General features: G+C 32.3%; 1 protein-coding gene across 3 annotated transcripts; it reads right to left on the bottom strand.

The window, feature by feature from the left end:
* Positions 1 to 4,368: 4,368 nt before the first annotated feature.
* LOC115722028 (uncharacterized WD repeat-containing protein C2A9.03) lies at positions 4,369 to 10,824 on the bottom strand. Of its 3 annotated transcripts, none has more exons than XM_030651145.2 (11): positions 10,373 to 10,824; positions 10,220 to 10,281; positions 9,268 to 9,400; positions 9,008 to 9,175; positions 8,837 to 8,923; positions 8,494 to 8,628; positions 8,102 to 8,212; positions 6,187 to 6,278; positions 5,967 to 6,072; positions 5,568 to 5,654; positions 4,369 to 5,356 (listed from the first exon to the last, which is right to left on the bottom strand). In XM_030651145.2, exons 3-11 carry the CDS (start codon positions 9,388 to 9,390, stop codon positions 4,943 to 4,945), a joined length of 1,323 nt encoding a protein of 440 aa, XP_030507005.1. In that variant the 5' UTR covers positions 9,391 to 9,400; positions 10,220 to 10,281; positions 10,373 to 10,824; the 3' UTR covers positions 4,369 to 4,942. The 3 variants fall into 3 exon arrangements, with proteins under 3 accessions (XP_030507005.1, XP_030507004.1, XP_030507006.1); XM_030651144.2 differs by having other exon boundaries at positions 9,268 to 9,397; XM_030651146.2 differs by lacking the exon at positions 10,220 to 10,281 and having other exon boundaries at positions 9,268 to 9,397.
* Positions 10,825 to 13,645: the final 2,821 nt, after the last annotated feature.

Raw genomic sequence — 13,645 nt, 5'->3', positions numbered from 1 at the left:
ATTAAGGAATCCAAAAAATTGAAAGTTGGATCTATGTCCAATGGATCGCGCCTCAAAAAAAATATATTTTATTTTATTTCGACCCGTAATCATATATGAAATAGCAGACGGTATAAATTTAAAAATACTTTTTCCACGGGATTTTTTGCAGGAAAATGAAATCTAGAACTTAGGTGGCGTTTGGTTGAAGGTAATGAAATGGAATGGAATGGAAAGGAAACATTCTTCATTCTATTCTTTTGTTTGGTTGCATATTAAAGTATTAGAATGTCATTCTAATAGAATGGTCTTTCCACCATTTTGGTGGAATGACTATTCCATTTTAAAATGAAAGCAAAGACCATTCCAATGCATGATGAGAAAAATTTAATAATTTTTTTATCAATTTTTTTTATGCATTTTAAATTTTATTCTATTCCATTCTTAATCCTATTCTCATTCTCATTCATATTTCCATGTTTTCATTCATCCCAACCAAATGCTACCTTAGAATTGTAAATTATATTCTTTATGAAAATAGCAAACCCATTTTGGGAGACTTTCAGATCCTCTTATAATAACATAAAAATCACAATCGTAGGTACCGATACTGGCAATCAAATATCAATGATCACTTACCTCGCGTTAGGAGAGTGAGGAGTGAACAAACTCAAATACAATTGTCACAAGAGGCCTTTGGCTTAGACACTAGACATGAGAATCGACTAATGCATTCACTCATACCCATTGATTGTGGTGCACCATACACCAACCTTATTTCAGAGCAGATGTCAAGAGTGGAAAGGAAGAGTTCTACCGAGGACTTAATTAAGCAGTTATGGTAGCAGTCCTCTTTGGTTTCTTACATGACAGCCTTCGAAGCAAGCTAGCTAGGCAAGGATAACGAGGAATGAGAAAGGTAGCGGTTAGGTATGTTAGTGGAAAGAATGTAAAATACTATACTAACTTCGATCCGTTCGGTCAACCTCACCCATCATCGCTTGTTCGAGAGCTATAAATTCACCAGTGAGATTGTTAGTCAGGTTAGATCTATTTGATTGGAAAGTTCTTAGCAATTCATTAATTTCTTTTATGATTATCAAAGTTTATTGAATTTATTTTTTATAATCATAAAAACTCTTCAGTATCTTTTAATGAATTTTGATGATCATAAAAGGAAAACTACAATCATGTTATTCTTATGAATTTCAATGACTGTTAAAAAGATTAAAAGATTTTTCATGTTATCGAGATATTTAATATGGATAGTTTGTCAAGCATTTATATAAAAAGAGTGTAAAATAGAGTTTACACTACAAAAAGACCCAGCTAACCCACACTCGAAGACCCAAAAACGTAAAATTTATACTAGAAGAATAAATCTTTTTTTATTGAACGTATTTGTTCATTGTGACGATTTTATCAAATTCTATCATATTTTTTTTTATCATACTAATTTCTACTCTACCTTTCTGGAGTTCATTCGCCAGGGAACTCCATTTAAAACATTTTAATGGATTCCGTTCAATTTCCTTCTTTTAAGATCTCATTGGAAATCATATAAAGACAATTCCTATTTAATATAACTATTTGTGCAAGTATTTTACGAGTAAGAAGCATCCTGGTTCAAGTCCCACCTATGAATATTCGAGTCCTGGTCCGAGTGCACACTTTGGTGTAAATTCGAGTTTGGGTGCCACCCAGACCCACCCATTTATACCCGAACCTCTATATATATTTATACTAACTTAACTATTCTCATATCCTTGTTCAAGAAAAAAAAAACGAGCTATTCTCATATCAAAAAAAAAAAAAAACAACCCTAGCCTCCATCTCAATCATTCTCTCTCCTTTCTTCCCCTCTCTCAGACATAAACTACCCAGGCCAATCCCACCCACCCACCCACCCACAGTGACAGCGGTAGAGCACATAGAAGCCCCTCTCCCATTCCTTCCCTTTTCTTAAACTTGGCAACCACACCAACAGATCACCACCCACCACGATCGGACCACGACTAGATCACTCGACCACCGTGCACAATAAAGAGAGAGAGAGAGAGAGAGAGAGAGAGAGAGAGAGAGAGAGAGAGAGCTTGAGGGTGGAGTTTAGCATGAGGTTTTCGGGGTCAGAAAAGGCTTGTGGTGGTGGTGGTGGTGTCCCTCGCCAGCGGTTGTGCGGTGGCTCGTCTGGCCTACTTTTGGCACCATACAAAGGAGAACGGAGGGAGAGAGAGACACGGTAGGGAAGAAGAGAATGAGTTAGGGTTTTTTTATTTTCTTTTTCTACTACCTCTATCTTTATATATTTAACTAGATAACAGGTCGCACTTCGCGGCGGTTGTTTAAATTTACTATTCTCAACCTTTTTAAAAAAAAAAAAAAAATAAAATTTTAGTAATAATTAAATCATAAAACTATATCAATTTCAAATTTTGATAAATTTTTTTATATAATATAAGTTTCATTTCTTTTTACTTTTAATAACAAAAAAGTAAATAAATTAATATTGTGGAGAGTTCTCACACAAATTAAAGATCTAAAATAAAGAACTGATAAATTAAAAAAAAAAAACTCTTCATATGTTTTTAAAGTTTTTATCATCACTATATTTCACTTATAATCGCCACTACATTTAAAATTGTTGTCATCACTGTATCTCACTTGTATAGGATTACTCTCACTACTACAAATATCAAAATTTGCGACGGTCCTAAAAATGATATTTTTCAGGGACCGTCGCTAAAAAAATTAAGTTACTATTTAAAACCGTCAGTAAAAATTTAATATTCCCAACAGTTTAAAATCGTAGTAAACAAAATAGGCGATATTTTTTAATAAAATACAAATTTTTAGGAGAGCATTATACCCAACGGTTTAAAACCGTCGGGTCGACGCCTATACTATACCCGACAGTTTTAAACCATCGAGTATAAGGGTCCATTAAAAATCGTCACCTACTTCTCGCCACATTTCCCACATGCCCACCTACTTTTTTTTTCCTATTTTCCACATGCCCACCTATTTCTTCTCCATTTCCCACACCCTAAAACGAAAAATCTTAACTCTCCAAAACCCCACTCACACCTCTGCACCATCGCCCCCTCTCTCGCCGTCTTCCTCCCTCTCTTGATCTCCCTTTCTTCTCGTCTCTCTCGTCCATCGATGTCCACCCACCATTCCTCCCGTAGGTCTCCCCCTCCTCTCCGTCGCATACGTCGGACCACCACCACCTCCCGTCGATGTCCCTCTCATCTGCGTCTCATACATCGGACCACCACCACCTCCTGTCCTTCTCCTTCTCTCTTTTTCTCTCTCTCTCTCTGAGCTTGGTATAAATACATTTATTTATATATTTTTTTTATTTATTATATATATTTATTTTTTTATTGTATAAATTTAATGTGTTTTAAAGTTAGTTGTTATTGTAATAAAATTAATTAGTTTTTTAATTTTAATTTAGGTAAAATTATAAAGCTAATGCAGAAAAATATTAAGGAAAAATACAGATTTTTCTACCATTAAAACCTGTATTTTTTTCTCTTTTTTTTTTTTTTACATTCTCGACGGTTTAAATCGTCGTCTATACCCTGTTATAGGTAACGGTTTTAAACTGTCAGGAAGTCTACATTAGCAACGGTTCTTAACCGTCGCCTATTTTGTCCGTTTTGCGACGGTCGTATAGGTGACAGTTATAGAAACCGACAGAAATACTTTAAACTATTGTTTAAAAATGTCAGGAAAACTATTTTTGTAGTAGTGTCTGTACATAAAACAAATTTAATTAAATGCTATTTTCTTTAATAAAGAAAATATATAAACTAGTGGAATCAAATTTTGAAAACAAAAAAGACTAAAAAATTAAGAATGAAAAAGGGGAGTAAGAGAATACCTAGGTATGAGAGCTTAACTATTACACATGTTAATGTGGCCTATGACTGTGTATAACAATTTTTTATTTTAATTGGAATTCTATGTGGTGAAATTATTTAATATAAAAATTAGTATTTTTATTATATGCAGTTTGATTTGAACCGCATATTAACAATTCAAAACCGCAAATCGTACTGCACGATTTAGCAAAAATTCAAACCGCGACCGCACCGCAAAAAATTTCAAACCGTATTTTTTTTTTGCGGTGCAATGTGGTGCGGACAATTAGAACGATTTGATGAACAATCCTAACCTAGACAAGCTAATGTAATGGCTCGCAAAACTGCATGCTGAGGGAGCTGTAGGAGTGGATGAGGAATTAGTATGGAATAGTACAATACGTCTTATATAAGTTGTAATGCGATTAAGATAATAATAAATGCGATAATAATAATAATAATAATAATAATAATAATAATAATAAATAATCATTAATAATAATTAGCAAAATGATAATTCAAAGTTATATTTATTACTTTAACCTGACAGTGATTTGGAAAGAGAAAAAAAATCCTAAATTATACACTACATCATAGTGGTTATAATAACACAACAAAACACAAAATTAGAAAAAGAAAATATTGAAGATTTTCTATTCACATATCAGACAAAAACAGAACAACTGTGTCTGAACCAACATTAGTGACTTTAAAAAAAAAAAACATATATCTCTCTGCCCCGTTTCCTATGTAGGTGAAGAAACTCATCCCATGCCCCCATTTTCCTTTGCAAGCTCACTAATGTTATGTTGAGTGAATGGTGAGATAAGGAAATTTTGTGATGACAATAATCACTTGAGTAAAAGTAGAAGTTGGAACGGTTACTATACACACTATTTAAGTTCTCTAGGCTGGAGTTTCTTTTCTTATTCTAAATTAAATCAACTGAGACAACAACATACATAGGTAGACAGAGAAATGCAATTAGAAAAAGGTGCGGGGTGAAATCTATAGGGTACCCTCTTTTCTCTTTCTTTCTTTCTTTCTTTCTATTTGCTTTTCCTTTTCTAATAAAAATCATGACAAGAGAACAATCACAAGTAAGAATCAAGATACTCGTATTTATGCCTTCTGTTGTACTGTAGTAAGCTTGCATAAGTCCGGTCCCAGATTCCTATGTAGAGAGACTCATCGTCTGGACTTAGCGAAACCCCAGAAATCTCTCCGAAAAAATCTATCTCTTGACGTTTTTTGTAATCAGCACTTGTGCTATAGACATGAACGAAATCTGCAGGTTCTGCCACCACCATGAACTGACCGTCGGCTGAAAAGCGAATAGACCGTGCAGCACCCAAGTTACCTTTCAGAACTGCAACCGACGACGATAGATTTCTTATGTCCCATACTCGGCAGGTTTTGTCCTGATTCCCAGTAGCAAAAGTACGCCCATCGGGATGCCACGCCGTGGCAAATGAGTAATCTCGATGACCAACTACTGAAGCAACAGTCTGCAAACATCAACCAATTGTGTAAGCCAGATAGCATTGTAGTTCTTTTCTTAAACAAAATAAAATAAAAGAACATAAGAAACCCTCAAATCTCTTACTCGCAAGACTATAGCATTATACTTCTCTAAAGAGAAAGGAGGTAAACCAACAAAATGGAGGGTAAAAATACAGTTGTTATTGGGATTGAAAAAAGTTAATTTATAGAACTCACCTTTCCACTCTGGGAATCCACAAGAAGTCCATCTACATGATCTCCAACAATGGCAATAAGCCTGCGGTCAGGGCTTACCGATGTGTGCTACATAAGAAGAACAAGTAATTGTAAGATAGTGATCCATACGAGATATGAAAATATAGAGGTAGAGCAACTATGTTTGACACAAAGCAATGAAGTTGAAATTAAGTGATTCCCCCAACACCAACAAAAAGGCCCCATTTGTTGTTTAGAGCTTAACAGACTATCAGTAAAGTTACAGCAACTTACAGCCATTTGAAATTATAAAGTACTTGTACAAACTATCTAATTAGTGAAAAAAAAAAAAGAGAGAGAAGCACAAACGCTAACAAAAGAAAGTTGATTCAAATATGATGCGCTTAAGAGAGCTCTCACATTTACAGGCCAAGGAAAACGTATGTGATTCAGAAGCTGAAACCTCTCCATATCATACTCTCTTACACCACAATCATTATTGGATGCCATGAAATTAGTCCCACCCCTGCCAAAAATAAAAAATAATAAGTTTGTAAATGAAACCATCAAGAACCATTCAAACAATATACTTATAACATGATTAAACACCAGCTCAACAGTTCAAAAATGGCAATGATACCTTAAGCTCTCATATATTTCAACAGCATTGGTTATAGCATTTTCATCGTAAGTGGTCCGAGTACAAAAACTAACTCCCTTTTTGTCCAGACGCTGCAAAAATAGGTAAATTATAAGACACCATTCTTTACAGGGTCTAAAAGCAAATCATACGATAATACCAAGACAAAATAGTAAAGTTCTTAGCATGCAGATTTAATCATGCCATTTTTGAAGACAAATGATGAAACATTCATCCTCAGCCAAAAAAAAAGTAAGTTCTTTGAAGACAACAGAAAGCCAACCAAAAACTGCCACTTAAATATTCATTTGCTAGCACCTCATGCCATATTGTAAATATTTTAGGAAGCCAATGGCATGCAAAGGTAGAAAATGTGCATCCACACAAACTACCCATGTTAAGATACCTCCATAAACAGAAAGCCTATGGAAAACCATTTCACTGATTTCTTCTTTTAAACATTGTCTGGAGAAATTCATTTGCTAAAGTTGGATATTGTTGAACACAGCAAGATACACAGTTTGTATAAAGTGCTCGCCACCAAGGTCCCATATCCTAAAAAGTGAGTGCGGATTGTCAGGAGTACTATCCCAGGAGGTCATTTAAAGCTTCGGAAGAATCACTCGCCACACCGCAACCTCTTCAACTACCACATATGACCACCAACACCTGGAGAGTCATCCTCACAGCTTATTGGTGGCCCAAGACCAAACATTAGGTGGGATTATGGTAGTTTCAAGTCAAAGGAATTCCTTGTGTATGTGCTAACCAACATAATTTGATCTCTTGTTAAATAGAAGGTGGAAATGGAAAATAAGACCATTAAAAACAATTTCCCTTTAAAAACTTCGTATGAAACATTTCCTCTAAAAGGAATCCATTGTATCAAGCAAATTTACTTCTAAGCTCAGCATCCTCTAACACCATAATCACCACATTTAATGATGTAAGTGAGATTCAAGTCACATCAACAATGATCTATTTCATCATAGCTCTATGGCCCTCTACACCACACACACTTCTCCTAAATATGCAACGAATTTCTATGGTATGGTTGAAATCGGTTAAAATAAGCATAAATAATCAGATATCAGAATAGTTTCAGCTCTCCCTCCAATACTCTTTGTCCAGCTCCTTGCATGAACCTAAACTGTACTGTTATTCTAAGCTCCCTCTGAATCACTCAACAGAAGTCATTGATGTCAGGCATCAGTAAAAGATAACTGGAGATAAGTACGTAAAATTTAGGCTGATGCTGGGATTTGTTTAAATGACTTGAATTATAAGAAATAAAACCATGGTTTATGTGCCTATGCCTGCCTGCCTACCCACCTTTTGCATTTAGGTCCCAACCCCAACCTCAGTTTTTGCATTTAAATCTTCATTCTCTTTAAAGGTAGAATCCTTTTCACTTTTCCTTCCAAATTCTACCTAAAATACTAGGTTTTGTCGAAAAAAAAACCTTAACATCCTTCTGCACTTGAGTCTCCAGCTATACATTTTCACATTAGATATCTACATCTACAAGTGTTATACAACTTTGTTCAGTTTATCATATTCAATTGGCTTATGCAGTGCAACAAACTGAATTTCCTTCAATTCTTCTGTGTGATGATTGAACAAGATGGCACATGGTTAAGATTAACAATTCTGCAAAAGCTACATTTTTCTTTGGTCAATTTAAGCTCATAATGAAAAGGTGACAGAGCAACACAAGTCTTTTGAGTTCTCTTGGTATCCTTCTCAAACTTGAAGGATACTTCACACAGTTGTATTAGAGATGAAGTTTAGAATTTCAGAAACTTAATTGTAAAATTGGCAAAAACATGCAATTGAACCATATTACAGAACATATAACATGTATGTGACCTAACATATACATTGGGAAAGAAAATATCTTAGAGATATAACAAACCTTACAGATTAGCTCCCCTTGGAAGCCACCAGCAACCAGAAAATTATCCTTGACAGCCAGTGTGCTAATCTGAGTCTGGGAAAACCCTTCCAATAAATTTCCTGCATGCTTCTACATGGCAAGAAATAAAATTAAGATCAGATGATGTAGCACACTAATATACGAGTTGTTTCACTCTCGGCGATGAAGCTTATTCCCCACCATCTAACTTAGATAAAATCATGTTGGTTTGAAATAACTAAGGAAATTAGAAGAAAACATAAAACATGTTGAAATTGGATTTTTTTTTTAATTTATTTATTATATGCTAACATGTCAACAATGAATGAAATAAAGAAAATGGCAAGCATTTCTTATGATGATATACACACACTGAGACAGAGCTGTAATACCTCAGTAGGTGCAACATGACCAGCAAAATTGAGACTCTCTGACAAATTTCCAGTTAGCGAAGACCAGTGCATGACTGAATAATTCGAGATGAGATAGACATCATGTTTTGAAGAAGCCCAAACCAGATTCCTGAGCTGCATACAAAATGCAGTAGGTTACAAATTAAGCTATAAATCTCAAATTGGACATTCCTTGTGAGTATTTTCAAGCTGAATTTCGTATCTTTGTGTTTGTGTTTGTACACAATTCTTAGCTAACTTGAATACAGGACAACACCTCCAAAAACGTAACTAGAGAAAAACAAACAACTAAATCATAAACCATTTGTTGAAATTTGCATACCTGAAAGTGAAGAATTGTTGGCTTAACCATCCTTGAGTTATAGAAAAAATCAAAGTAGTTCCCACCCTTCTCCATTTGCTTGCATTCCTGAAAAATGGATACAGCTTTATAGCATTAAAATAGATTAAAAACATTAATAATAAGCGAAGGAGTTTAGGGTAATATACAAACCTTATCTACAGCCTCCCCAGATAAGGGGATATTCTCATAGTTCCGGTACTGTTCAAGCCGTGTCAATCTGTACTTTTCCCTCGTTATGTTTAATCTGTCCCAAGGAATGCCTTGAATGTCTTTTCCCTTTCTTGCTTGGGCAGATGAAGTATCTGTCACTTTAGTGAGCTGTTTATATTCAATCCACATCATGTGAGTATCGAATCGAGCACAAGACTAAAAATAGATAAATGAAATACATTCAACAAAACAAAACAAACCACTTCATATTCATCGAGGTTCTCATCTTGTACATGGTTTTCTTCATCCATGTCGTCAAGAAAATGGACCATTTCCCCCTCATCAGCCATGTAATTAAAGTCGTAAGCTTGCTGGTAGGACATGCTCTATCTGCTTGATAAATAAAATGAATAGACAAAAGTTATGCACTTTTCAAAGCAAGTAAAATGTTCTTTACATTCACTATTTACCCACCCATTTCCCAATAACCATCAGATCTTTATTTAGAATTCTAAATCATAAGAAAAAAAAAATTAATATTTTACCCATTACAAACTACATAACACAAAAATTGTATGTTAGAAATTCAACCTACCACAACCGCAAAAAGAGAATATTAGAACATACATAACAAATTCAAACAAATTACTTTAGTACAACAAAGAATAAACATCTTCCCCAAAAGACAGAAATCCAACAACCTCACAATCTTTTCCAGGAATAGGAAAAGAAAATGAATTGGCGCCCAACATATGAAATTTAATAATCAGTATCAAATCAGAATAATCCGAAGAGAGAGAGAGAGAGAGAGAGAGAGAGAGAGAGAGAAACAAATCATAAGGGAAGTCGCCAAACAAATAAGGTACTTTTTTTTTCTGAAAAACAAAAAAAAAAATAAATAAGGTATTGAACTTCCAAAAATCAATGTTTGAAAAAACAAAAAGTAAAAGCATTTTTGCCACAGCCCTAAATAAAAATGATAAAACCATAAATGATTGTGTCAGGAACATCATGTAAGCAGGCAATAGGTTCATCATTAAGCTTTTCCTCCAGACCATTATCCCTAGGCTGTTTCTGGGGTGTTTCGCCAGGTGGGTTTTCATCCAACTTCCTCTATATCGACCCCATGAATGCTCTAACAAAGATAACTACCCGATACTGGTGATACGACAGAGAAAGGAACGAGTAGAAGCAAATTAGGAAGAAAATTACCAGGGAAAATTCTCGGTTCAGGCGGCTATGTTGGTTCAAAGAGAATCAGGAAGAAACCCTAACTGAGAAAAAAAAAAAGAAAAAACTGAAAACAATATACTACAATAGAATCACGATGAACAAAAAAAAGTAGAGAAAGCATACAAAACGTACGAGATAAAAAAGCAAACAAAGAGAAGGAAACAGAGGGGATTAATGGTCCGATACCCCAAACCAATCTTCTGCCTAGTGTTGCTCTTGAATCGTTTTCAATGTTCCAAAAAACGAAACGGGGTTTGGGGATGGAGGTGGAGGTGACGAGATGCCTATGTTATAGATAGAATTGGGTGTGGTTCAAAGTGGGTGCGATGATTATAGGCAGTGGGGTTGGGTTTGGCCCATCTGGGTTTGGAATGAGATGTATGATTTCACGCAATGTCGGTTAAGAAAGAGAATTTTGCTTTTAATATTTTTATTTTGGGTTTGGGGAATTTTATCGAACACTTTATGGGTGCCAACTGCCAAAGCCAAGGATTGAGACGAGAGAGATTTGCTCTACGCTGTTTGGGTTTGAGAAGATAAGACTTTGCTAAAATAAATAAATGAGGTCCCTTTCGTTTCGGAGGGAGGCAAAAAGAGTCTCCATCAATCTTCATTCTTAAATCAAATTAATTAATTGATTAATTAAGCAAACTACTAATACTATACTATAGTGCTACTTCCAATTTATTATTATTATTATTATTATTATTATTATAGACTCTAGCTTGCTTGGACACTTCCTTCATTTTGGCTAATAAATAAATTTATAATATTATTTTGAGAAAGAAAACAAATTAGAACAAGATGTAATGAGGTTACCAACACAATACTCTCTCTTATCCTCCTAAATTTTATCCCTTCCCATATTCTTAAATTTAGATATTTTATTTTAGAATAATTAGTAATTTTATTATTAAATTTTTAGCAATATTAATTATGTCTCATAAAATATGCAGTGTGTTAAAAAAAAAAAAAATTGGAATTTTATATTTATAAAAATTTGGTCTTTTTATTAAGTTTTATCACATTATTCTATTTTAATATTAACGTGTCTTTATAAATTAGCAACGTTACCAGTTAATTTTTCGACAACTATCAAATCATACTCCTTTAAAATAAAAATGAGAAAGATTCAATAATTTTTTTTGGTAAATCTTAAAAAAAAAATAGATCTTAAAGAAAATTAAAAATAAGTTATAATTTTAAAACTAATTAAGCGATTTAAAGATATATTTATTATTAAAAAATCTATTTAAATATAAAAAAATATATTAAAAATTTAATTTTTGTAAAAACTAAATTTTACCAGAAAAAGTTTGAGTTTATTTTTTCTCTAAAAATTTAAATTTGTTTAAGAGAAAATAACATTTTTTTTGTTGGAATTTTAATAATTTTTGGTTTAATTTTTTGAAATATGTATCTATAAATAAAATAAGTTTTAAAAAAATAGGAATAATAAGTAAACTGAATATTTTTTAATTTAATATTTTATCAAGTTTTAAATAATTTTTATTAATTTTTTAGAATTAATATGACATTATAATTCTTAAAATTAATTTTTTTTAATAAAAGGGGATAAAATTTTGTATTGGTCAAAATTCATGGGGTAAATATACTAATTTTTAACGGTAAAATGAATAGAATCTTATAAAAGAGACATAATTATATAACTATTATATTTTAGGAGAAATTTTTAACAAGTCGTATATTTTAGGGGACATGATTAGTTAGTATCAAAAGTTTAAGCGGCAAGAGTATACATATTTTACAATAATATATTTTTATATTAGATTATATTATTGTCTAATTAAAATTAATTATATTATTATATAGATTGTATATATAATTTAAATTAGTCACAGTCATTAATCATCTAAAAGATATACTCATACTTCATTCTTTTTCAAATAAAATTGCAGTGAAAGTTCATATGTAGCTTTATTTGTTATAATTAATTTTGAAAAAAAAAAAAGATGTAATTTTATTTGTTATAATTATTGTTTTTGTAGTTTTTGTATTGTTCAAAAAAATATTATTATTTTTTAATACCCGGTAAAAATATACATATATTTTAAATTTTATTTGTTATACAATTCGTGTGAGAATAAGTATTTTATTTATTTCTACTAAGAGTGAAAAGAGATAATTGCTTAGAATAGTATTAACAGATTTCTAAACATAGTTGAAATTATAGTAAGTGTCAAGGTAAAATTATGGTATTTTTACGAATTAAGATAATTACTCAATTAAAGCCCCATATGAAAGTCTATTAGAGTTTTATAAGTTATTTAGTGGGTTTAATTTATTGTATCAGTGCATTAAATAACATTATAATGGAATTAATGTTAAAAAAAATCGTAGGTTCGGATAAATTCCCAAGATTAAAAACTGTTTTAGTAAAATGATCATATCTAGAGTTTTAGAGCTTCGATTGAGGTGATTCTAGTGGCGTTGAAAAGATAATTCAAAGATCTATAAATTTTATGGAAATAGTTATATCATAATTCGGAAGTTCTTTAGGTCAAAACTGAGCTTAAAGTTACAAGATAGAGGTCTTACTTTTAAAATTTAAAAATTAGATATTTGTTGATTTAATAATATTTTAGCATTTTATTATATATTATTATTTTTAGTTAACCTAAACTATTAGAATACGATATCTCATAATCACATAGTTTTTATCAAACCCTAAACGTTTTATTTTTCCTCTCCAAACAAATTAGTCAAAGTCTCATTCTTCTTCATGGTTGCTCTGTTAGACATTTATATCTATAAACTGAAATGTATATGTTTAAGTATTAAGTGCGGAATTAATCAAACATATATACATTATGAATAAGGATCGAAATACCTCCAGCCATTGAATCTTGAGCTTCAAACCCACATAAGCTTTGATCTGCAAAGGAAATTGACTACCATGGGTAATCGGGCTTCCTCGCTCTCTCAACTCTCTTTAGATGGAATTTGCTGTTATGAACAGAATGAGTGAGGAGCTCGGGGACCGAGACCCTATATTTATAAAGGTGAGATACTCCATCAGTATCTGTGCCACATTAATTGTCAGAATATTTTGACAATTAATTCAGGAAATCAAATCAGGTAATGAATATAGAAATCTGACCATATATAGAATATTACATAATTGATATTGTCCAGATTCAATGAATATAAAATATTCATTTATCAGAAAATCAATTATTTATTTATTTCCTTAAATAGAAATTTATTTCTTTAAATAGAAATATATTTCTTTAAATCAAAAATATTCTTATATTCTCCCACTTGGTCAGCATTTAGACTAAAACATTCAAACCCAAACGTTCCTCATTATATAATAAACATACGAATCATAGCGACATGTCCTCATTATAAGTCGAGTATTATCTTCCATGTATTACGATATAT

This window comes from Cannabis sativa, chromosome 9 (assembly GCF_029168945.1).
Source record: "Cannabis sativa cultivar Pink pepper isolate KNU-18-1 chromosome 9, ASM2916894v1, whole genome shotgun sequence".
Classification (NCBI taxonomy): Eukaryota; Viridiplantae; Streptophyta; class Magnoliopsida; order Rosales; family Cannabaceae; genus Cannabis; species Cannabis sativa.
This window is presented reverse-complemented; position numbering and strand designations above follow the sequence as displayed.